The sequence below is a fragment of the Mastacembelus armatus genome, chromosome 16 (genome assembly GCF_900324485.2).
Source record: "Mastacembelus armatus chromosome 16, fMasArm1.2, whole genome shotgun sequence".
In the NCBI taxonomy this organism is placed as follows: Eukaryota; Metazoa; Chordata; class Actinopteri; order Synbranchiformes; family Mastacembelidae; genus Mastacembelus; species Mastacembelus armatus.
The window spans coordinates 533,318-558,957 of record NC_046648.1 but is presented as its reverse complement, the minus strand read 5'-3'; the positions used below and the strand labels follow the sequence as shown (position 1 = coordinate 558,957).

The following is a 25,640-nucleotide window of genomic DNA, read 5'->3' as shown; positions in this document are numbered from 1 at the left end:
ATATATATTTGACCTCCAAAATGACAGAATGTAAATGGAGCTACTGCAGAACTGGCAACCAACATGTAAATGTAGTGCTCTATGCAGAATGACATGCAAATCAGTGACCAGTATTTAATCCACCTGTGCATTCCTCACAAAACACTGAACACGGTGAAAATGGAAAATGTACATCCATAGAGTTTAGCTCTTCTCTTTTCTCCTGTGTATTTAGACATCAAGTCAACAAATATCATTGTCTACAGTATATATCATCGTGAGTGAACATGATGCAGAGTAAAAGACAAAAATAAACATCTTTACAAAATAAATCTTTACACCTGTTGCAAAAAAGTGCTTCAACGAGCGCCCAGTTGCCTCATCTCATATTTTTTAGTACACACAAAATATAAAATAAAATATTGATCATCACATGATCTGATTTTATCCACAATGAAAGGATCCATATTGTTTCATTTTGAATTGTAATCAGTGTGCCCACACAAATCTACATATGCATATGTGGCAATGTTTGCTGCTGCTGTGAGGCTTGGTTTACACAGCACCAGGCCCTCAGTGACTGATGAGCTGCCTGGGGCAGATTTCACATAGTGCTGTCATCAAGACTGAGTCTACACCAGGTAGTGACAGCCTTTGAAAGACAGAGGCGAGGGAACAGCACTGAAGGTAGTTCAAATACTGGATCCTTACCTAATATAAAAATGATGGTCTGGGCTGAGTATGGAAACTCAATTTTACAGTAACAAGACAATTTCACCACTGAACCAACTTCAACAAAAAGTCATGCGAGAAAGAAGAGTTTCAAGTTCAATCTGATTACAAACTATTCTGCAACTTCATTAGAATCAAGGTGGCTTGAGTTCCCTCTTTGACAGAATAAATAACTGTCCTTCGTTTCTGCTGTAAGGCTGGCATGTCTCAGTCCTTAGAATAATACATCTTCATGCTCTATCATAAGCTGCACCACTAGTTTCTGTTGCCTCATGTCATTCAGGGTTGTCAAGGCATTCTGCTCTGGTGGCTGCATAAGAGTTGGACCAAAGACAATCCCCAGGTTCTCAGCATTCATTAAATTGTCCTTTTCAAACATTGTCACCCTGTAAAATAGAATAAGATAACTGTAGGGAGAAGAGAGGCAATGCACTAAAATGTTTTCAAGCATGTCAGTGGTTTTCCCTTTTTCAGGTCATGAAATAATTCACCTCAGGAATATTAAATTCAAGGAAAGGCTCCCATTATTCTACAATTCTCCTCATTTTAACAAACCCCAAATCCCAGCTCTCAATAGTTTTCTTTCTGGTGCATGTAGCCCATAACACAAATGTTTAAAACATAGATTTATTGTTTGAAAATGAGCTGAATCATTTGAATAAAAAAAGGCTCTTTGGCCACAGACTACACAGTTAACACTGTGAGTGTTTGCACCAGGACAGTGCATGTGAAGCACAGCAGCCATGTTCATAATAACGATAAAATGGAGCACCTGTCTGTGTGTTATTAGGTTATTAGCTTCATCAATTTATTGTTAGTGTTTCCATGGGACCTACAGACATCACAGCAAATATGACTGATCTGCGTATTGAACTAACCTCTTGAGGTGAGCCATCAGGTATCGTAGGGTCTCATAGTGGGCCGGGGGCAGCTGCAGCAAGCCTTCATGGATGGCCTCTAGTCTGGACTCAGGATTAGGAATTTCTGTATCCAATTAGAAAAAGAAAGAATTACTATCGGAGCACAGCGTAACGCTCTAATGGCATGAAACTGCCTCAAGAGAAGCTCTTACTTGCAGCTTGAATAAATTTGGAGTATAAGTCAAATGTAATGACTGGAATGGGAAGGTCTCGTAGGTAAAGCTTCAAAGCACCAGCAATGATGTTGATGTCTGCATAGGCGTTGGCACTGATGTCCGCCTTCTCACCATCTGTTGATATGAAACAGAAGATGTATGACTGACATGTAATGTTATATTTGGACCACATTATAAATAAACGCTGGAGATGACTGTGCACTGCATTGTCACAAAATAATGAACAGGACTATTTCGTGCTGTGCTGCAGCTGAAACAAGCTTCTTATTTAAAGTTATGAAGCTATGAATGAAAACCTCAGAGACCTAGATCCCAGGGCAGAAAACGCTGATGTCAACAAACCTCGGTCAAAAGCGAGCCTCACATCCTCTACGTGCTCTGAGAAGCCAGACACTCGATACAGACCTTCAGATTTCATACCTGCAACAGAAAAGTGGGACGCGAGTTTTTTCTTTTCCCCTTACACCCGTTCTGCTTTGTAGACAGAAAATTAAGTCTCTAGTCAAACAAAAGGACAATTTACATTTTGAATCACTGCAAACTAGTGATTACTCCAGACTTTCTAATCTACTTTCGTTCCTCTGAAGCAAATGATGTGATGCCTGATTAACTGCGTCCTACCTCTCAGCTCTATCTCTCGTATACACATGTCCACCACCATGGGCCGCGTCGTGTTATGAGCTTTGACAAGCGTAGTGAGGTCACAGCTAAACACTTTCTTTATCCTGCGCAGGTCCGGCTGGCAGTCGCTGGGAACCAGTTTGGAACACTGTTTGTGTACATTCAGCCCACAGTCTAGCAGTGGGAGAGCGAGATAAACAGAGAGGGAGAGATTAGCATCACACTGATGCTTACACACCTATCACAGCAGGCTTAAGACAGCAGTTTGAAAAGATTTCCCAGAGTCACTGATAAACTGCACTGTCAGACAGCACAGCCACTGCTAAGCTGTCTCAGTGCACTGCACCAAAGGTAGATAACAGCTTACATGGCAGCTTGAGAGGGGGCTCTTGTAGTTTTAGTCACATGGAGCATGCTGGACAACTGGCAAGTGCAGTGTGTGTGTGTGTGTGTGTGTGTGTGTGTGTGCGTGTGTGCGTGTGTGTGTGTGTGAAAAAGAGATAGGCCTGATTGTGTGGCAGCACAGTCTGGAATGAAGGTTTTGAAAGAGCCATACTTGTAGACGGGGGTGTCCATCTGAAATCATTCATCACAGGGACTTTTTTACTGCCTGAGCGACGTTAGCTCTGGTTTGCTGATTGGGTTCCCCGCCCAGTCAGTGCTTGCAGAGAGAGTGTAGCACGAGATAAGACAAAACACAGAGGCTAGGCAGGGAGTGAGAGAGGACAAAGAAGTCTCTCCTGTTTCCCAAAGCACATGAGGTGTCTGATGATACCAGTGCTTGCCTCTGGCTTATCAGCATGGCAAATATCTCAACAAGTAACACTCTGTTGGAGGAGAGCACAAGCAAATCCAGCAATGTGTACATCTGGACACTTTCTGGACTGTGTCTGTGCAGTGTATGAACCTTGTGAGCAGGAAAACCTCACCGAGCTTTTACTTCACGTAGTTCTACTGTGTCTGACCTGCATTTCATCATAGTTAATGTTTGCATATTTTATTTGCTATTTCTTTGGCAGAGAAACACAACGTCCATCTGTGCATGAATGCTGTCAGCCCACTGCATCACATGGCTCAGTCTTGACGGGAAGAGGGTTCAGGCAGAGTGACAGCAGTTAGAAATGTGATTGTCTGTGCAGTCTTTCTGAAAAACGGGCTTTGTTGAGTCAGTGACAGGTGGATCTCAATTTGGTTTCCACAAATATAGCAGGAAACGGAAAATAACCATAATTTCCATCTTTCCATCTTATGGATATCACATAGAAAAAAATAAATCAACCAATTATAAAAGCAAAACATCCATATAGTCAGGACAGACACTTTGTGTAATCCACAACAGGCACCTTTAATGTCGGAGCGTATAGTTACCTGAGCAGCGGACACCTTGGGCAATGAGGCCCCACATGAAGTTGGCACAGTACTCGCACCAGTGTGGCCCTCGAAAGGTGTGTACCTGAAGTGAGAGACGACATATGGTTATAAACAGACACCACGTATCGCAAGCCACTGCTGAGTCCACTGCAGAGATTATGTTGTGATCCCAAGCCAGAGTGGATGGGACCCCTCCGCCAAATAACAGCATTTGTATATACAAGGCAGCTTAAAGGATTTACTGCAGCGTGTCTGGCATCTGCTCCTGGGCAATCGGATACATGCAGGCAAACCCAGAGGCAAGTCAAAATAGCAGATGTACACCCACTGTGCACCCTGAAACACAGATAAGATGGCAAATGGAGCCGCACCTGCACGCATGTGCACACACACCACTGGTACAGTGAATAGGTAGCATTAGACTGATGAGTGAAGAGGCCATATGGCAGGTGGTGAGTGGAAGGTTTTTGTTCTCTTTCAAAGGGGAAGCAGAGAAAAAGCTGCACGTCATTACAAACTGCCTGTTAAGTGAAACTCAAGATACAATTGCAAGAATGTTGATGTGCCCAGAGGCAAAGGTTCCCTAAAGTCTGTTGTTCTTTATTTTAAAAACATTCTGCTTTTACACTTAGACTGAGAACTTACAGCTGTAAAACACTTGTCGGTCCTATAACTGTTTTTATGAAACAAAAATGGATCTAAAAGCTTTCAAATCAATGAGAATCAATGTGTTTTGCTGTTAATGGGTTGTGGCATAGTGTTTCCATTAGTTCCCCTCAGTGCATATGGGTGTCAGCTGCATGTGTTCTCATCCAACCACCAACACACACTGTGGCCAGTGAAGCAGGCAAAGACCTCTCTAAAGGACTGTTTAACCAAAGAAAAATAAAACTCAGTCACTAGTGAACAGCTGAGAAGGTCTTAGTTATTTATGGAAATATGACCAATCTCGTCAACAGAAAAAGTCAATTGTAGACAGCTGCTCTAAAGTCCTCAAACTTTTCTTTTGGCTCCGGCTTCACTCTCCGTGTTAAACAAAAGCCACTTACCTTGAAATTGTGGATCTTCTCATAGGAGCACTGCTTCTCCGGCGTGTCTCTCAAGGCACTCCGTCGCACAAGAGGTGAGGAGATCTGTGGACAGGAGGCCAACAGTTTAATAGGCTTCCACAGGAAAGTCCCTTTGCTCCCCAGTTTGACTCCCAGAGCCAAAGCCAGTAGCTCCTGACGCTTTCGCTCCTGTCTCTTAGATTTCTGGGTTATCAGTTCCCCTCCTACGCCCCCTTTGTTTTCTTCGGCATCCACGTCGGACCGATCAGGTTCCCACAGACTCTCCATCTCCTCTGGGGAAAGGTGTGGAGAGGAGACGTGGGTGCTCTGGAGCAGACGCTGCCGGCAACAGCCCAGCACAGAGGCAGCAGCTCCACTCCACTCCCCTCTGACCCAGGAGGCTGACTGATGACAGGCAGCACGGGGTTGACTGTGCATCTGGTCTGAATACAGCAGCAGCAGCAGCGAGCAGGAAGAGCAGGGCGAACAGGACTGATAGTGGGAGGCCCGAGGGCAGGAGTGTGCCTCACACAATGGCCCTCTTTCACACACTGAGAGAAAGGAGAGAGAGAGAGAGAGCACAGGGTCCCTGATGGGGAGGGGCCAAAAGGTTGGTCGGGTGCTGTCAGGACCGCTTCGCACAGCTCAACAGCTCTGTAAAGCAGGATCAATAGTGCAGACGCCCTCTTTGTAGCACAGAGCACCCCCCCATTAGCACACTCTCTTCCGGACACACTCCACTTCACTTAACTGATGATAATAATCCACTGCCAGCAGCTCTCAGTCAGCACCGGGTCTCCTAAACGGGTCACTTGCCAGCTCAAAGACAGACCCAAGACTCTCTGGCATGACAGTGCTGAGGCTGTCATCGTAATTCAAACAGATCCTGACCTCCAGCTATGCCGGTCGGCCGGTGGAATTCCCCACGCTGCTGTCCAGACTGGGTCTTCCAGACAAAATGACTGCAGACCACTCACGCCAATCACAATCGTTTGTCTCAGAGGACCAGCAGAGCCAGACCATCAACTGGGATTGAGAGGACTTACTCCCATAATCCTTAGACAGGGAATAATCCTGCAGTGCCCAAATCCAAGTAAAATCCCATAGGAAGCTCATTTGCAGCATATAGTGTTTTACCAGTGGGGGGTTGTTGCTATGTTCATGCTGAATTTGTCCCTATTAGCTCAGCTTTTAATGAGCCAATAAACAGCACCACACGGCTTGTTGCTCTTCTAATTAATCAAGAAGCTCTGAAATGAGGCAACCGAACCACACATCACACGACATGGCAGAAAACACCAATCGCCAATATTCTATGTCAAAACTCACAGAAAATAAGGCTGTAGTGATTTATTGAACAGGGAAGGCAGGAGAGCAGTAAGCAACGGATTTACGATGCTACGGAGCACAGTGAAAGCAGAGTGGTGAGGGAAACTGAGACAGGATGAACGGACTGGCAGTTCACAGACACAGAAGCAAAGTGAAAAACTCTTTTTGTGCATCAGCTATTTCGTTTTGTCTGCGATGTCTGGGGGCAACGATTAACTGGCCGATAACTGCAAGAGTGACAGGACAGGTGAAGATATCTGTCACTGTGCTTTGAAAAGACCTACACATACCATAGCATACAATTCGAGTCTGAGGGGACAGATGAGGAATAGACCAGTCTGAGATATTTTAGCCTTGTGAGGCAGGAGGGAGGGAGACGGGGGCTGCTCTTTGTCTCCAGGCAGATGGCTTCTTGTCTTTTAAAGAAAAGCTTGGAAGAAAGGAGACAAAAGGTGGTCACACAACAAGCTCTGCTTTCTCTGCAAGGCTTTGTGGGACTCTGTGGTGAGGGAGTACTTGGAATCATGGGAAAATAGTACAGTTGGCACTGATACAGTGAGACAGGAGGAAAGAACTACCCACATGCCAAACAAAACAGCCCTAACAACATCTCTCACAAACAGCAAAAAGGAGATACTGTGAAGGGGGTGAAGTCAAAGACATCGTCCATTATTCAAAAAAGAAGAAAACCTTTGTCTGCAGTAGAGTCACTGAAAATGTATCTGCTTTTCTGTCCAAGGCTGAAAATAAACACACTTATTGCTGTGTGAGGAGCATTTTTACATTTTACAACTACAGCCGTAAAGAGCAGTTTTTGCATTTTTATAGCAAGGACCTCTGGGGAGAGAACAGATAATTATCCTAACAAACAACATGACATTTCTTTGGGAATCTTTCCAGAGCATGTGAGCAAACCAGTCTCAGTCTGAGTCCCACTGAGATTAAACCAGTGTGGTGCATATCAGGAGGACTGTGGCAGAGGTCTTGGCCACTGAGCAAATTCCTGCACATGCAAAAAGTACAGAAACTCAGGATCCACAGGTCCACAGGTCGTGTCAAGTACCCCCTCTCATCTTAAGGGAGTATTTTAATTATACAAGAATTTGCAGTCGTAGCAATATGGAGGCATCAACGTGACGCAGAGCAAATACGTGTGAACGCTGACTGGACAGTGAAGCTAGTGTGGACTGAAAAGCCTCTGGGCGTGGTTGTGTAATTGGTAAACATGAGGTTCAAAAAGGTACCACAAATTGGAGCCATCAAGTCCAGGGCTCTACTCCTCGGACCTGAAACGTTCGAGCACACAGAGCGTGTGTTTCTTATGGAAGTGACTGGCAGGTGGTTTTCTGACAAAGGCTGCCATCGTCATAGCTGTCACTGCCTCAGATCCTCGTGTTTGAAGCTTGGCAGGAAGAATATGAAGTGAGTTTTACATTAACCGACAAGCTGACATTTATCTAGAGATGTGCTCCAGATTTACTTGCCAAAGGGGGCTTACTGGGGCCACAACATTTTAAACATCCCAGTCGCAAACCAAATAAAGAGCAACATTGCTTGATACTATTCAATAAGGCACTGTGCGTTAAGCAAACACAGTTTCTCTGTATGTCTTGGAGGACTTCTGAGGGCTGCTCTCTGTTCTAGAGGCTTCCTGGGGGTCCACAGTGGGGTCTGTAATACCAGGCTTATTTAAAACACAATGTCAGTGGGCTGCTGACTGACTGATGGCCATCGGGTCAAAGTGTCTGCAATAATGGCTCATGTCCCCATTTACAGAGACACCACACTAAGACTGATCACATTAATACTGCAAGTGATGCCTCCACCAACAGGACTGACTGGGTCTGTCTCTGACCGACTGCCACACTGACAAACCACAGTCTAACAACCAGGTAGACAAAGAATCCTCAAAGCAGCAGACTGACGTCTGAAGAGGAAAATATTCAGTCAGTGCTATAATCAGAGGGAAACAAGAAGAGATTGCCATCTAGTGGAGGGAAACTTCAGACAGACATTCCACATTCTTCGTTGATAAATCATTGACAGACCTAAATCAGACAACAGCTCCGCAGCGCCGCAGAATATAATGTGCTGTGTCTCACCCAAGATCTGTGTGTCTGATATGCAGGGTAGGCAGAGCAAAGTCCCAGTCCCCTTGGTCATCATTACCTTTCAGTGGAGGCAATGAAGCATGGCTCCAGTGAACACACCCAGAGGCCACAGAAATAATGTACGTCTCATTCCCAGGACAAAGTGTCCTCTCAGACGCACTCTCATTCCACTGTAAACGTAGTGGAAATGTTCAGCAGGGACATAGATCAGAAGTGTCTGTCAAGAGGCCTGTGGAAATGGACCGGATCATTTACACACACAGATAATGGGAAACCAAGGATTTTTAGTTAAATGAGATGTCTTGCCTTTGAAAGAACTGAAACTAATCTAATTCAAAAACAATCCTGGCTTATTATAAGTGGCCTTTAAATGACTGTGGGCAACACAAGTCCTCAGATAATAGATGTAAAAAGTACTTTTTTAATAACAAAATGAAAACAGTTTTTACTGAACTCCAAAGTCAGGTTTAAGTGCTGAGGGCTGTAACTGTCTAATCCATAAGAATTTAATTTTACAATCATATAAAACAGATAAAGGCAGATCCTAATTGATCTGCCAATCAATTAAACAACCAATTAATTATTAGTAGGATGGAGATGTGGCTCAGACTGAACTGGAAGCAGCATCTTGCTCAGCTCAGCAACAGATGCTTGTAGCCTCATGTCAGCTCATGTTAGCACAAATGAAAACGTAAGAATGTGGATACAGAAATTATTAAGAACATCAAGTGTGAATGTCTCTGCAGTGCTAAGAATAACTGAGTAGACTTAAGATACGCTGAATGGGGCTGCCACCTACAGGTCCGTTCTCTGGAGACAGGGACAGACTTGTCCTGAAGCCTCTGAACGATTCAGGTCACTGTCGTGCTGAAAGGTGAACTGCTGCCCCAGTCTCTAGTCATTTGAGCTTTGGGGCATGTTTTCTTCAAGGACCTCTTCCTATTTGGCTGCATTCATCCTTCCCTCAGTTCTTACCAGCGTGTAGGGGGCTAAATACTTTCTGAAGCTATTGAATGTACTTCTGGTGGCATGGGGAGTCATCAAACTCACCTTTTCATCTCTCTGGAAGGTGACCTTGCGTGGTTCGTTGCGTCCCCGGCTGAGCCTGTGAACCGTTTTGTCCTTAAATAGCGAAGTATAACCGAGATGCTCATAGATGGGATTAGTGGTCATTTTGGCGATATACTCCGCTGCCTTGGTCTCGATGTATAAAGTGATGAGGGCGTCCGTCACAAGGTCGTGGACTGACTCGAACCTCTTTTCCCCGACAAAGTGTTTCCCATCATAGAACAGCCTGTAATTGAGGGTCTGGTGCCCAAACCTGGATTGGAATACATGGACAAGGATGTGGCAGAACACAGATGGAACAGAGATGAGCAGAGGTGGAGGATGGAGAAGCTCTAGGCCTGTTGCCTGCAAGGGCGGACCTTTCATGGGTTTTATTTTCATGGTGTCGGTACCTTAAGGCCAAGGTGTATGTGCCCGGCTGCCTTTGGCTCTCTCTGATGAGGTACGCACCCTCTGCCCCTGCCAGCAGCTCATCTGCGTACTCTCGAGAAATCACGCCATGAAATCTGTGGAAAAGAAAAGAATTTGTGTATAATTCTTCCTTCATTTGCGTTTAATCCACACTACCCACATCTGATACCAGGCAATAATAAGAACATTGTCTCCACAATAATACTTAAGAAAAACACATAAAAAATGACAGTAATTAAGTTGCACTCACTCTCTGCCATAATATTTGGGTCTGCTCTCCATCTGTAAACCAGAAGAAGAAATGTTGGCTGCAGCAATATCAGTTAAATGGCTTTGCAAACTGTGAAAGATAAAGGACTCTACACCACAGGACAGATTATCACCATCTGTGCCCCCATGTCTGTTCGTGGCTACCAAACCATAAACCCAAATTATTGAGTGCAGAGATGAATTAGAGACGGTGTAGGAAAACAGCTGGTGACAGATAACCAGCTGAAGAAAAAACCATCTTGAAGATGATAGATAACAATGTCAAACACTGGCAGGAAGAACGTCTGTGATAGAGTTGTTTTTTCTTCAGTCAGGGAATAAAGAATTTAACAATTTCATTATCTACACCCTCTTTCTAAACAAATACCACCGCAAATGTCAAATCTCCTCAAACTCACAGTTCTGATCTTAATGGATCTACGGGAACACTTTGGTAACACGCCAAATGTCATTTTGTATTTCGAATTAATGGGCCACTAATCTTATATAACCAGCCCACAACTTTCACTTTGCTCATCACAGTGTGACAAGACAGGATAACACATAACGCATCGTTTCTGGGAGACTGGCAGCTGTTCCATCAGCTTTATTCACAGAGCTGAGGGAATCAGGTCTGCTGCCTGGACTTACTCCACTTGTTACTTTAACCGGTGGTTAGGCGTCCATATGGACAGTGATTATAACCACCCTGCCTGATAAGCTCCCAGAGTAGGTGATGGGTAACCAGTGTCCTCTCATTGTTCAATGCAAAAATCTATTGTACTCTATATGAAGTTAGTGTGAAGCATCAGCTGTTTGAGGTACAGTCCTTGTATGAAAAAGTAGGAGCTTCGAGAGGCAGCGGGTCAGTCCACACGGGTCACTGATCAGTCCGCCTTGCAGCTGCCAGGCTCAGTCATTTCTCAGTGAACTAAGTTTGGCTGCAGTCTGGTAGAGCACGTTCGAACACAAGGCTGTGAAGAACTCTCGCATTTAAACAGAAATAAATGGGCCCAGCAGATGGTTCAGCCTGTTGAGGTCTCTATCTCTAAAGCTGTGAAAAATAATCCCAAACCAGGTTGGTGCTCATTTTTACATTTGTTTAGCATATATACAGTCATAGTGCTGACTATTGATAATCAATTAACTATTAACGTGAGTCAAATGTATCATATAACAAGTACTGGTCCCTTGAAGGGAGACATTATTTTATATGCTTCACAAACAAAATGGTTAATGAGGATGCAAAGCTGATCATTTCAGCCTCAGCCTGTTGTAACGAGATTTACAGGTGTACTGACCTCCTGAGGACATGTGATCCTCTTTGGTCTCGGGGCTTCCTGCTGTAGCTGGTACACTGTTACAGACAATACATGCATGTTAATTAACACTGCCTGCCCTTCTGTACGCAGCTCAGTGCCTGCTGCAATCACATACATAGTAGTGCAGCTTTCATACAAAGGACAGGACAGAAAACAAGTTAACATCCTTTAGACCAACTGCTCTAACTCACAACAAAGGCAACAGGGGAGAAAAGGAGCCATTAGCTTACAGTACATTTGCAGGGCTAAGCAATCAATGTTTCACAGGACAGCAGCCATATATCTTTAATCCATTTGTGTGAATTAAGACCTGTTGTGCACTTATAACTACACACTGTTCCTTTTCACTTTAGAACATAGGCACTTAGACTTACAAATACACCCATGCTGCAAATCCAAGCTTCAGTGTATTAGATGCACATGTATTGGGAGGTGTAGTGGGAGTAAATCAGTGAAGCAGAGGGGAAATGGAATTGAGGGATTTGCGGCAGGTGGAGTAATCACCACAAACACCTCAGCAGCCTCACAGAATTAGTACTTTACAATTAGTGATTAAAATGTGAGAGAAGCCAAAACGCTGCTGCTGTTTCTGCTGTTTGCCAGAACTGGATATCTGTCCAGAGAGAAATATTACTAGCTGAGTGTGGTTTCTTTCTTTGTATCCAATGTTTAGTCCTTCGTCTGTCTAGATGTGCAATTTCTACTTTACTGTGTTTTAACTGCATCTCAACCCAGATTCTTGCAATAACAGTCTCTGCTGTCTCACACCATAACGCACACGCTCCTGATGCCTGTTTAGCAGTCCATGGCCTTGTGAAATGTGGATGAGAGCTGGAGCCATACAACAGTGTCCTCATTACTAACGACTGGCACTACAGAAAAGAAATCTCTGTGTGAGGCTGAGCCTCAGTCTTCACTGCAGCAGATTCTCCAGGCAGGAGAAAGAAGACTCCTAACTGTGAAATTTCATGTTTTGTCAGGGGGACTTAAGCCAAGCAGCGAGAGCTGGACATTATCCATTCCTGTGACACTGTGTGCTCTAAAAATACCTCAGCAGAAGACCACAGGAGTCAGGGGAAGATGGGAGACCTCAGAAAATTATGCAGATTTAATCGCAGGGCACAGGTATATAAAAGCTATGCCTTGTAACTGGTTCAACTAAATGTAATCACTCTAATGACCACCAGTCAGTCAGAATCCCAGCTGAGGTGATTTGTGCTCAGCTTTAAAAAATGCATCACATATTTTCAGAGGAGTCAAGCGATTTCCTCCCACATGCCAAAACCATTGAGCAATGAGGTGGGTGCTCTGAGAGGCAGGTAGAAAACCTTATTTTGCTGGTTGATGGTAACCTACTTCACTCAGAGATCAGGAATGTGCTGCTTTGCCTTTGTGTGTATGTGTGTATGTGAATGTGTTGTGTGGGGGCGACTCATGTTTTAGTGCATGTGTGTTTAGCCTTTCTATGTGCTATGTGTCTAAAACCCAATTAGTCCCAACTATTGCAAAAAATGTCACTTTGTTATGAATAAATCAGAAGCAAATGTGCTGTTATTGAAACAAACACACAAACGGCCAAATAGAAGTTAAAACATCACTAATCAGCATATAAAATGAGGTCATTACTCACAGTAGGACTTCCATATGGGCGGCTGGTAATCCTCAGGGTCTGTAAAACACAGAAATAAAGCAGGTTTGTGTTATGAACTCACACTAGTGTTAATAGACTGTGCCCTGTTTTCTCTCATTAAAAACTCCATCTCTGTGTGTTCCCAGGGGACCGACTGTGAGCCCTTCACCACGGTTATGTCACTGTTGTTTATCTCTCTGTTATAATTACGCATATGGCTTTACTCTGTGCAGCTGCCTCTTGAGATGCACCAGTGAATACACTTCCAATCAGTGTCTCTACTTCAAGGACAATCAATACAGATGTTTGCTCATTTCACTAAACACTGTGTCGGCTCACATCTGATCCAACAGACTAACAAACCGGCAGAGTCCGACCAACATGACGTCTCTTTTGTGAGAGATACAGACCAGTCAAAATGAAGGGAAGTAAATACAATCTTCACTTTACCTCCCACAGCAGGACTTTGCTCTGGGAAATATAGTGGATGAGTTACGATAATGTGAACAGTGAACACAGTCCTGGAATATATGACAGTATGCTGTTAGAGTCTATTAGCTTAAAAAGAGGAAATGCCCTGTAGCAACTAATAATTGAACTAATGACTTGTAATAAACTGTGTCACTAAATGAACCAAAAGCTGCTACTGCAAGTGATGTATAATACACAGTAAGGCAGAAAAACACTGCAGCGTATTTTAGACACAGCAATGTTGCTGACAGGGACATTTCTCAATACAAGGCCCAAATTATTTGTTGCTTCCTTGAACCACATCTCACACCACATCAACCTCATGTGTTGAGATGAAGGTGAAAAGCTTTGGAGATGACAAAAAAATGAAGTTGCTGTCGTGAGTTTTTCATTATTTTTACAAGGTTAAACTCAAATTATAATGAGTCTTCCTATTAACGTTTGAGTTTTAACTTTGCAGTACAATTTCATTTGTTAAATCAACTAAGACTTAATGCATCCACAATAACTCCCACAGCTACTCTGCTGTTATTGTATTCTGCCATTTCATAACAACAGTTCGTTGCATATTAAAAGTTACTGATTATGCCGATGTGCTTTTCACACGGTGGGAATGACTGGGAGGACGCAGTCATGGTAGTGTACAGCAAAACACACACACACACACACACACACAAAAAGAAGAACGGTGCTATGCTAATAAATGATGAATCTGCTTAGATGTTATAGTCAATGTCTCCCAACCTGCCAGTGCCTGGGAGACTCAGTTTACTCAGTGAATAATGAATCATGTTATTCCAGAAGATACATGTTGTACATTTAAAACATTCCTTTGTCTTCATGAGCCGATCGGCACCACACCCACCGGGCCAGAGGGAAAAAACAGAAATCACACCTGAGAGGAGGAGGAATCAGCAAATGAAAACCAGTGAGCACTTGTTGGATGTGGGCACTGTGTTGCAACATACTCAAATAAATGGTATTAGTATTAAAACTGGATGACAACAGGTTTCTGTATATTCCTGTTCTGTATTTCTCTTCACTGGCTGCACAATAACTTTGTTAAGAGTGGTGTTTCTTGCAGAGGAAAGACAAGATGGGTGCATATAATAAGGAGGTAAATAACAAGGCAAATGATCAAGAAACATCTGAGTTGAGGAGTGAAGGGCAAATGTGGCTCAAGCCCTCCACAGAGGCTCTGCCTTCCAAAACAACTAAATGGCTTTCAGGTTGTCAAGCTGCTTTGGAAATGTATTGTCCCAGAGCTCAAGCTTTGTCACCATGAACTGGTAACAGTCTGAGAGATTTATGCCACTGCGCTTGTTTAAAGAATGTGATTTCATCTGGTTGGCTGCCAAATATTCTCTTTTCAGACTGATTCCTTTTAATGACAAATGGCACTTCAGTCTGTAACTGCAGCAGACTCGGCCGAGAAAACGGGAGATTTTAAGGGTCGATTCTGGCACAAACATCGGCACACACACGGTACACAAACATACACGCACATGCAAATGCATTACTACAAATATGCACTACACTATGCATGCCCAGACTGAACCAAACCCATACATACATATACACAAGCACACACACGCACTGAAACACACACAGAACGCCAAACAGCATCAGAAAGAATCTCTAAGTGGCTCTGAATTTATGTGGTGTCTAATGATCGGGGTGAATTTAATATTCTAGAGGAGCCAGAGGCTTCTCCCCCCAAAGAAACAAGCTATTAATTGTGTTGCCCTCTATTACTCACCACTGTTTTCTTTGGTGACAAAGAGAATATGTGATGAATGCAGGTGTAGCTCACCTAAGACTTTTTCCCCGCAAGATAACGTCTGCTTCAGAGTCTGCACTTAAACCATATGTTAAATATGAGACTTGTGTAGAGGTACAACAATTACCTGACTGACAACTCAACACAATTAGAGCATTTTATTATCTGTCCATAATAAATATTATTATAATATTATCTGTGTTCAACAGCAACACAAAACAGAGACATTGACTGATGTTGGATATTGTAACCACATATCCTTTGTCTATCGTGTGTGCACAACAGTCAGACAAATAAAAACCCTTAAACAGTAACAGTGACCAGTCTTCTCGGTGTATACAGCTGTCTGAACACTGAAACCCCTATTATCACATGTGCAGTGTTGTTGTTTTTGCTGTATGTTCAGTGATAAAACATCTTTCCTCTCCTCCCAATACTTATCAATAATTAATACCAGATGTGACTTCAATGTGCAGTCTTTAACAGCTGTCACCACCTCACATCTGATATCTCCTCTAATTGAATGAGGCTGGAAACATTTCTACCTTCCTAAACAAAACCTGGTTGTTTTCACTGTCACCTTGTTAAGATTTCCACAGTAGCAGAGATAAACCAGTCTTCTTATAACAAAGCTAAGTCCTGATGATTTCAGCTTTAGGTCCCATGTTTCCCTGGTCTACATCCACCTGCTCCTCCATGTTGGGGGTGGGGCTCCTGTCTGAGCGCCAGAGGACGAAGGGGTTTGTGGTTGGGTTTGAGCTCACGGCTCTTTTTCGTTATTTCATGCTATGAGTGTGTCTGCCCCCGCCTCTTCTGGAGGCTCTGACCCTGAGGGTCATTTTCATCACAACCTTTGCAAAACTCTGACAATAATGATTATCACGCTGGTGCTGATGCACCTAAACCACACATTTCACTGGCGTTTTTAATGTGTACATTAGTTTGTCTCCGTTCTGCTAAATCCAAACCAATAAACTGTAATTTCACAGACCACTGGACTGCATTCGCTTTGATCTGACATCGTGATATCTGCATAATGACATCACGGTGCTATCTGGGACCTTGTTTGCTTGTTTTCAATACATCCTAGATCTATAACATCCTCATACAAGGTGCAAGCTTCCTGTCTAAAGTTGGAGGTGACTCACATTAAATTATTCTTTCATCATGTTACTCACGATGTTGTTTTGTAGGGACTTTTGAGCCTGCAATGATACACATACAACACATGCAGACAGACACACACACACACAGTAACACACACAGAGTCAGTGGGATGCAACCGAGCTGCAGCAGGGAGACCATCTGTGTATTACACTGGTCCAAAACAAGTGTTTGAGCACCGTCTTAGAGCTGACCAGCTCACATGTGACAGGTGTGAAGGTGCTTCTCTGGACTGTGTCCATGTGCTACCGGTCAGTGCAGCCTCAGGGGAGCTGTATGTTTTGCTAGTAACAAGAACTGAAGGTAAGTTTAAATGGGGAAAAGGATAATTTGGTAACCTGATATTTCCCTGTATGCTGGTACAGTTAACACTGCATAGACTAGTGGGGTTACCTTAAGAAGTAATGGAAAGAGTCTGAGGTGAGCGGCAGCATTTGTCAAACACGTGTGCAGGACTGTATGGAGCAGGCAGAGCTCTGTAATACATGGCTGTAATTCTGCCTCCCTAACCAATTCTGTCATTTAAGGCCTGGAGCAGAAGGCATACTTTCATGCTCCATCCCTCAATTTATTTTCAAAGCTTTATTTCCTGCAGCCTTCCAGCAAATGGTGTGCTCCTGGTACAGTACATGCTTCCATGCCCGTCGGTGCCAAAAATGTGTAGGAATCTCCCTGATCTAGATGAGCAGCCAGAAAATATCTTTCCTGGGAAAGAAAAAGATTGCAACATGCACATGCAACCATGCTGCAATCATTGTATGCCACTACAATACATCCTTCCACTTTCAACTGTGTTTTAAGGCTGTTATTATAAACTGTATATATAATGCAGTCGACACATTAAGTGGGTTTTGCATTCACCTTTGTTCTTTGACAGTTTACAGGAAGCACAGAAATAAATGAATATTTGCTTCCATAGTGTAATTACCATTGATCATAGATCACGTCTCGACACAAAAAGCAGCCATGTGTGACACTCGCTGGATGAACTTTATTTACACACTATTACCCAAACAGCAGCCTCCAAACAAGATGACTAGATAGACGCAGCTGAAATAACCACACCAAGAGCGGTTTCTTTGCAGCCAGAACAGGAGGCCTAATATGGAGCTGGGATTCATTTTTTAGTCATATGCCTCATAGACAAGATTATTCAAATGCTGTGTCTGACTGCCAAAGAGCTCTGCATGAAAATAATAATACCCTTGTGACAACCACTCTATCCCTGGCAGCAGTGCCGCTTGTAACCTCTGATAATTATATTGAGAGCCCAACAGTAATGACAACCCTCCAATGCCACAGAAAGAAAAGACTTTCCTCTTAAAGCAGCAGTGGTCAAAGAGTAAATCCACTGCTTTCTGAAATGCACACATGAGATAATGCTTTGTGAAGCATGTGGTTACCACAGGCTATATCAGCTTGGAAATGACTGTCCGTCCCTCCCATTGGGCTGTACCTCGGGAAATGTGACTCTGCTGTGTGGTGTGGTTGGGATGCAGAAAGAGTAAGTAAAACAAACACCGTATATACAATGCACGAGCCTCACTCTGTAGTAAATCCTATTGCTTTGCATTGCTTAAGTTTGCGTTTTATCTGTTCAGAGGTGGGCAAAGTCAAATATTGGTAGAATCAGCATGAGCCAAAGTGGAGAAGCTAATATTCTCTCTCTTGTATCACACACAGTCTCTCACAGGACTTTGGCTATTGCTGGAGCTTCCGCATCAACTGTGATAGTGGAGTTTGCACTTTACACCCTGACAAACCTGAGCAACACACTTTATCAACACAGAATACACAAAGACAAGCACAGAGATGCTATTTCCTTCTGGGTTTGTTTGAACAGTTGCTAACCTACTTTCTGTTCTCATTTTCAGAAAACTGGAGCTGAACATTCAAATGTGAACAAATGTAACCGGTTTAAATTTCCCAGTATATGTGAAGGGGATTTGCCTGGAGACTAAAGACTATGACACTGTGCCAGTGTGGACTGTGTTTTTTCACTGGACCATAGCATGTTAGGGTTTTTTAGTGTCAGAAAACATCCTGGGCTGTTGCTGCCTTTTGGAAAATTGTAGACTGCACAGGCCAAAGATAATCCCTACAGCCAGTCAAATGGAAAGTCAATACGGGAATAATGGAGATGATTGGCAATCTAATGTTACATCAGTACTGACTGCATCTCACAACCTTATAATCTGTCCTGCACACAAAAGGCATCAATTCCCTCTAATGCGTCCAGCAGTCAGCGCAGTTACCACAGATGGAGATGTTTTTTCATTTACTAAATCACAGAAGCCAATGGACGTTACTTTAAAGTGTCTTTCATGCTTATTAGGCACAAATGAAATGGTTTCTTGGTAAACGTGCTCATGGTGGGTCTATGGTGGCAAAAGTTAGTTTCAGGTTAAATAAAAGCATAATTGAAAAGCAGACGGACAGAATTAGCAACTTTCCAAATGGAAACGTATCATTATAATAATAATAATTATTATTATTATTATCATTATTATTATTACGCGCAATCCCTAGTCTGAGTGTGTGTTTAGACTGTCAACTCTTACCAGAGGACACAGAAGAACCTGAGAGGCTTGAGTTGCTGGACGCTGCCATCCCAGCGCGTTTCACGACTCGGTTACTCCCGTTTGGCCAAGGTGCGCTCACGGCAGCTCGTCCCCGGCTCGGTCCCCTCCATTTCCCTCACGTTTCAGTGTGTTCACCTCTGACGGCTGCACCGGTGACTATTTCATGTCTTGTCTCGAGCCGAGACGCGTCTGTCTGAATCCGTCGATCCTTCCACTGTGCTCGGTGTGCGCCCTGGCGAGGAGCTGGCGCTGCCGCATACAGAGTAGGTGATGCCGACGCCGATAAAACCGTCAGACAACCCGCAGGAACATGCTGCGTGGGTCAGTTTCTCCAGAGCATTTCCTCACACTGACGGACTGTGGGTCTACATTCTTGCGCCATGTACATGTCAGCTATGATTTTCCATGTGCCACTTTAAGGACTGGAATAAACACACTACACTGCAGAGTAGACGCCTTCTTAAAGTGAAAGTTTGGAGGACGCGTGCCAGATGTAAGCAAACCCACTGGCAAAAAAAAAAAAAAAAAAATACTTTAAAATCCACAACACACGTTACTCGTTTTCTTGAAACCCGTGGTTAAACCGGTTGGACCACATCCCAGCTCTGCTATTGCATATTTTCATTTCAGATGCCATGTTATGTTTAAGGAACCAGAATGAGTCTCTGGTTTCTGCGCCATCTGCTGGACTTCTCTTTGGAGGTAGAGCCTTTGCCATGAAAAAGTTTTTCCAGGGGGTTGTTTTTTTTTCTTGCATCTCTACCTTGTTTTCTGACACACTTAGAAAAGTGTGTCAGTTTTATCTCAGGAGCAGCAGGAGGCATCTGAGCAGCTCAAAGAAACAGCAGCGCACCCTCCTCTGCCATCACCACTGCAGACATGTCCTTGAAAAGACCAGTTGGCAGCCAAATGTTCCAGTGCAGGTGTTGACTGGCCAACAGAATAAACTGTGGTGGCACTGGGCAGCTTCCAGCTCAGAGTGTGTGCAGCACCTGGGGCCAAACACACCTTAGGAACAAGCCACAGTGTGACTGTGCATCATCTGTGCAGTCCGGTCACTAAGCTCCCAATGTGCAAAAATTAACATAGAGCTTTAACTTAAAGAAAAGAAGATGGGAGATTAAAAAAGATTCCTAGGGAATATTTTATACATATATACAATCTGAACTGTCTGAACTGTCTGTGGAGTGAGAGCCAGAGAGGCCTATGAAAACATACAATACACAGTTTTCTTCCTGGCTGTGAGAAGCGTTTTCATTTCTGTTGTACAATCTATGTTATTTTAGTGCAGACTGTAAGTGTCACTTCTTAAAGCTGCATCAATCTTAGGGTGACAGACACTCAGCTCTCACGTGACGTATTCTGAACGTAAGTTACTCGGGCTAACGCTTCAGCAGTCAGGACACCTTTCCACTGGAGGTGGAGTCCTCCCAGAGTCTTTCAGAGACTTCAGTAGCTTTCCAGCTGTGTTTCTGTCAGTGGACCCCAAGGACTGGACTCAGAGCCCCCTGCTTTAGTAGACCCACAACACTTAAGAATTAGGGGTGCACGGATCGATTCAAATATCGATAGTATAGATATCAATGTTGGTATTGGCATCAGATGGACACCAGAGTGATGGGATCAGTTTTACGTTGAGTATTTTAGTCATAACACAGCACTGATTCCTCGTACATGAAAGCACATAAGCCTGTAAAAAAGTATCGGTATCAGTATTAGTGTCAGTATCAGTATTAGTATTGGCAATATTAGTCCTGTATTTACTCAGTATCCAATCGATGCCAACTTGTGCAGCATCGGACAGAATAGAGTCATTTTCCTAAGTCCTGTCACTTTGTTTTGTGAAGACACACAGTTCAGATGCTAGATAGAGCAGCTGGATTGAACTGAACTGAACTGAACTGAACTAAACAGCTAACCCCATCCTTTGTCCCCACAGCCATTAGACGTTTTAACATTAACTGTTGATATATTTTTGCTCTATGTTATTGACTGGGTGTCTTTATCTGTTTATCTGTTTAGTTTATTGTATATCGTGACATTTCTATGTAAAAGTAAATATAAGATTTGTTGGACAATCTGAATGTCTCCCATCCACCTGTCTGTGTCTCTGTCTGTCTGTCTCTGTCTATCTATGTCTGTGTCTATCTATCTATCTATCTATCTCTCTATCTGTCTATCTGTCTGTCTGTCTGTCTGTCTGTCTGTCTGTCTGTCTGTCTGTCTCTGTCTATCTATCTGTCTGTCTATCTATCCGTCTATCTATCTATCTGTCTATCTATCTATCTGTCTGTCTGTCTGTCTGTCTGTCTCTGTCTATCTATCTGTCTGTCTGTCTGTCTGTCTCTGTCTATCTATCTGTCTGTCTATCTATCCGTCTATCTATCTATCTGTCTATCTATCTATCTGTCTATCTATCTATCTGTCTGTCTGTCTGTCTGTCTGTCTGTCTCTGTCTATCTATCTGTCTGTCTGTCTGTCTGTCTGTCTATCTATCTGTCTATCTATCTATCTGTCTATCTGTCTGTCTGTCTGTCTGTCTGTCTGTCTCTGTCTATCTATCTGTCTGTCTATCTATCCGTCTATCTATCTATCTGTCTGTCTGTCTGTCTGTCTGTCTCTGTCTATCTATCTGTCTGTCTATCTATCCGTCTATCTATCTATGTCTGTCTGTCTATCTGTCTGTCTATCTATCCGTCTATCTATCTATCTGTCTGTCTGTCTATCTGTCTATCTATCTATCTATCTGTCTATCTGTCTGTCTATCTATCTATCTGTCTATCTATCTGTCTGTCTGTCTATCTGTCTGTCTATCTATCCGTCTATCTATCTATCTATCTATCTGTCTATCTGTCTGTCTATCTATCTGTCTGTCTGTCTATCTATCCGTCTATCTATCTATCTATCTGTCTATCTGTCTGTCTATCTATCTATCTGTCTGTCTATCTCTCTGTCTGTCTGTCTGTCTGTCTATAACTATTCTATCTATTTCCTGCAAGGCCGCGCTGAGGGTTCAAACTCCATAGCGGCTCAAACAGCGACCACGTGATCTGAACTCTCATGTGATCTACTCAGCCTTGATCATGTGACTCAGCCTGGTAGGTCCACAGATTTGAGACGTTTCTGTCTGTCAGTTCTGGTCCTGCCACAGACCCTGATCATGAGGTGAGCTTTGGAAAGCGAGTATTGTTTGTTGTTTGGTTGTTGTTGTTGTTGTTTGTGCTGTTGTTTGTTGTTTGTTGTTGTTGTTGTTTGTTGTTGTTGTTTGTTGTTACTTACACACATCGTCGCTGTGCTCCTTTGAAATCTGATGAGCGTGTTGTCAATGCTGGCAGGCTGCTGAAGGAGACTCTGGGTTTCCTGTTACTCTGGACGTGTCTGGACTCCGCACACTCAAGGGGCTGCTCGTCGTTTTTCTGCCGGAAGTCTTACCGTGCCAGCGGCCTCGGTGGGGTCGACCCCGGGTCTCCGCTGTTTCTCACGCCCTACCTGGAGAAAGGCGCCATCGAGGAAGGTGAGCACTGTCCCTGCTGCCCATAGTTCAGAGGCTGCAGCGTCTGAGCCTGCGTTTCTCTTCCAGCCCGGATGCTGAGTCTGGTGGGAAAGTTGCCTGGGGCCAGTGTCAAGAGCTATGCCGGCTACCTGACTGTCAACGCAAAGTACAACAGCAACCTCTTCTTCTGGTTCGTCCCCGCACTCACGGTAGGTAGCCGTTAGATGTGATTTGAACTAAACCAGTGGAGCTGTGATAACTTGTGTGTTTATTCAGCAGCTGTGATGACAAACCTTCTGACAGAAACGCTGAGATCAAATGAAGCCATGAACATCTTTGTTACAGGAATAAATAAATAACCAAGTTTCATATCTTCATTCTTAAGCGTGGTCAGGTCACATGACACCAAATGAAGATCCATCTGCAGCTCATATGAGCCTCACATTACACAGCAGCCAGTTTGTGCAGTTACATTTCTATGTGTATATATTGTTGACAGGGCCTTTCACACAGCCCAGTCCATGTCTCACCACATGTCTGATCCCACTGTGAGCAAACTACAGAGACAACTGTTGGCTCCTGTCAAGGACATTTAGTGACGACAGTGTAAAACGAGTCTTTAGAAGTGTTTTATGTCTGTTAGTAAACTGTATCCACCACAAGGTGGTGCTGAGATCTTTACTTTACTTTGTCTCCTCCCTGATGGGACCAACAGCCAGGCTATGAGACCGCTCCAGTCCTGCTGTGGCTGCAAGGTGGACCTGGGGGAACCTCTATGTTCGGCCTGTTTGTGGAACATGGACCATATGTTGTTTATAAGAACTTGACAGGTAAGAACGTGCTCTGGTCCTGTGGCAGAATATGAGGTAAAAACTAACAATCTCGACTCTCATGTAGTTTGTTCGACAGCATGTTTAGCTTTTGTTGATCTGCTCGTCTTTGCAGTTGGTTTGAGGGATTACGCCTGGACGACCAGATACTCAGTTTTGTACATTGACAATCCAGTATGTATTACTCAAACACATTCATTCATTCAGGGTTTCTCAGCTCGCCTGAGCTTCTTAATCTCCAGGAATGTTTACTAAAAGAAGCGTGTTTTTCCCAGGTCGGTACAGGTTTCAGCTTCACTGAGGATGACAGAGGCTTTGCTCAGAACCAGGATGATGTAGGCAGAGATCTGTACAGGTAAAACACTGCCTTCCATCTCATACACAATCAAACGCAGGAGATTTGTCACTTCAGAGTTTCACTGGTAACTGACTGTTTTGTTTCCCTTTTTCTCAAAAGTGCTTTGACACAGTTCTTCCAGCTCTTTCCTGAGTATCAGGCCAATGAGTTTTATGCGACTGGAGAGGTAAGATGTTCCTGTTTCTCAGCTTTATAAAGTTCTGCGTAAACAGGGTAAAATCAGCAGGATCACACGGTTCTCACATTTATTCCCACTGAAGAAATTCTGTTTCAGACCTCTAGTCATGTCTTACCCTCACATCCTCGAAATGTGAGATTTTTGTCTAAATAGAGAGTAAGAAGGAATAATCCTTTTCTGTTCACGTGCAGTCTTATGCAGGGAAGTATGTTCCTGCTGTTTCCTACTATATCCATAAAAACAACCCCACTGCCAAGGTGAAAATCAACTTTAAGGGCATGGCCATTGGTGATGGGCTCTGTGATCCAGAAATGGTGTGTATCTGACATTGGGTCATCATCCGCATTTAGAACTTTTTGAGTTACGGGAGTTTCCATTAAAACATCTTCTAATTTGTCATCCTTCATGCAAATGATGAATATTTAACCTTATCTCCGTTCTTAGATGCTCGGTGGTTATGGTGAGTTCCTGTACCAAACAGGCATGATAGATGAACAGCAAAGAGAGTATGTTGTCCAGCAGACGGACTACGGGGTTAAGCTCATCCAGCAACAGAAGTGGGTGGAAGCTTTTGAGGTAGGAGGTTCTGGCCTTTTAAATTTCTCTAAATAAAAGCTGATATTGTTTATCATGTTTTATCCAGAATTACACATCTTTAGATTTATAATCCATTGAAAGGTCTCTGATGTCTCTGTCTTCAGGTTTTTGATAGCTTGCTGAATGGTGACGTGTACCCATATCCCTCTTTCTTCCAAAACGCCACGGGCTGCACCAACTACTTCAACTACCTGGCGTGTCAGGTACTGAGGGACACCACGGAGCCTTGTTTGACCTTCACCATTAGTTGCCAAAGTCTAACCTCTCTTTGCGTACGCCACAGGAGCCTGAAGACCAGGAATACTTCTCCCTGTTTGTGACTCTGCCAACGGTGCGACGCTCCATCCACGTGGGGAACCTGACGTTCCACGACGGCTCGGAGGTGGAGAAGCACCTCCTGCAGGATGTCATGAAGAGCATCAAACCGTGGCTGGGGGTGCTGATGGACAACTACAGGGTGAGGGTTGGAAAGTTATGCAGTGCATGGATGGCAACAGGATTTATTGCTAAATACTGTACTTCTGCTTCTTCTTTCTTTGGGCCCTTTTCTTTCTTACGTCCAGGTCTTAATCTACAGTGGCCAGCTCGATGTAATTGTAGCTGCTCCTCTGACCGAGCGGTTCCTGCCCACCGTTAACTGGACCGGGGCTGCTGAGTACAAAACAGCCCCTCGCTACTACTGGAAGGTCCAGCCGAATGACAGAGAGGTGGCAGGTTACGTGCGACAGGTGAAAGACTTTTACCAGGTGAGAAGACGGTCGGATTGCCGACACTGTGAAAAGTCTCCATAGACACCTGTTTTAAAATCAGGTTCTGTCCTCCTGTCCCTCAGGTCATTATCAGAGGAGGGGGACACATTCTGCCTTACGACCAACCACAGAGAGCCTTTGACATGATTGACAGGTTCCTCTCAACACGGGGCTGGTTATGAAGTGTTTTCATGCTGACGTGCGGCTGTTCAAGGCATCGGGACCTTAAACAGTGTATTGTTGACTGACTGTTGATTGGAAAGACTGCTTCACTGTTGTAAACTCCATCAATTGGCAATTTGTTTAGTATTTTCAGCTGAGCTGACATTTAGGATTGTGCACAGGCCTCAAATGCTGCAAAATAATGAATTTCTTTGCACCTGAATTCAAAAAAAAAATGTTTTTAATGTAAAAACCTTGAATCCAGAGAATCAACTTGAAAGAAAATAAAAATGTTTTTCAAATAGAAA

At 43.7% G+C, this 25,640-nt stretch overlaps 2 protein-coding genes across 3 annotated transcripts; one reads left to right on the top strand and one right to left on the bottom strand.

Annotated features, from left to right (window-relative positions):
• Window positions 1-384: 384 nt before the first annotated feature.
• On the bottom strand, window positions 385-22,357 carry chn2 (chimerin 2). 2 transcript variants are annotated; one of them, XM_026293599.2, is made up of 13 exons: window positions 22,245-22,357; window positions 12,969-13,007; window positions 11,318-11,373; window positions 10,018-10,049; window positions 9,749-9,862; window positions 9,339-9,609; window positions 4,849-4,932; window positions 3,797-3,881; window positions 2,429-2,602; window positions 2,150-2,227; window positions 1,784-1,921; window positions 1,590-1,695; window positions 385-1,097 (listed from the first exon to the last, which is right to left on the bottom strand). In XM_026293599.2, exons 4-13 carry the CDS (start codon window positions 10,047-10,049, stop codon window positions 926-928), a joined length of 1,254 nt encoding a protein of 417 aa, XP_026149384.1. In that variant the 5' UTR covers window positions 11,318-11,373; window positions 12,969-13,007; window positions 22,245-22,357; the 3' UTR covers window positions 385-925. The 2 variants fall into 2 exon arrangements, with proteins under 2 accessions (XP_026149384.1, XP_026149383.1); XM_026293598.2 differs by lacking the exon at window positions 22,245-22,357 and adding an exon at window positions 18,945-19,427.
• Window positions 22,044-25,640, top strand: cpvl (carboxypeptidase vitellogenic like). Its single transcript, XM_026293597.1, has 13 exons — window positions 22,044-22,130; window positions 22,301-22,479; window positions 22,546-22,667; window positions 23,174-23,288; window positions 23,404-23,462; window positions 23,564-23,643; window positions 23,746-23,812; window positions 24,016-24,138; window positions 24,269-24,400; window positions 24,526-24,624; window positions 24,705-24,878; window positions 24,985-25,167; window positions 25,254-25,640. Exons 1-13 carry the CDS (start codon window positions 22,126-22,128, stop codon window positions 25,350-25,352), a joined length of 1,437 nt encoding a protein of 478 aa, XP_026149382.1. The 5' UTR covers window positions 22,044-22,125; the 3' UTR covers window positions 25,353-25,640.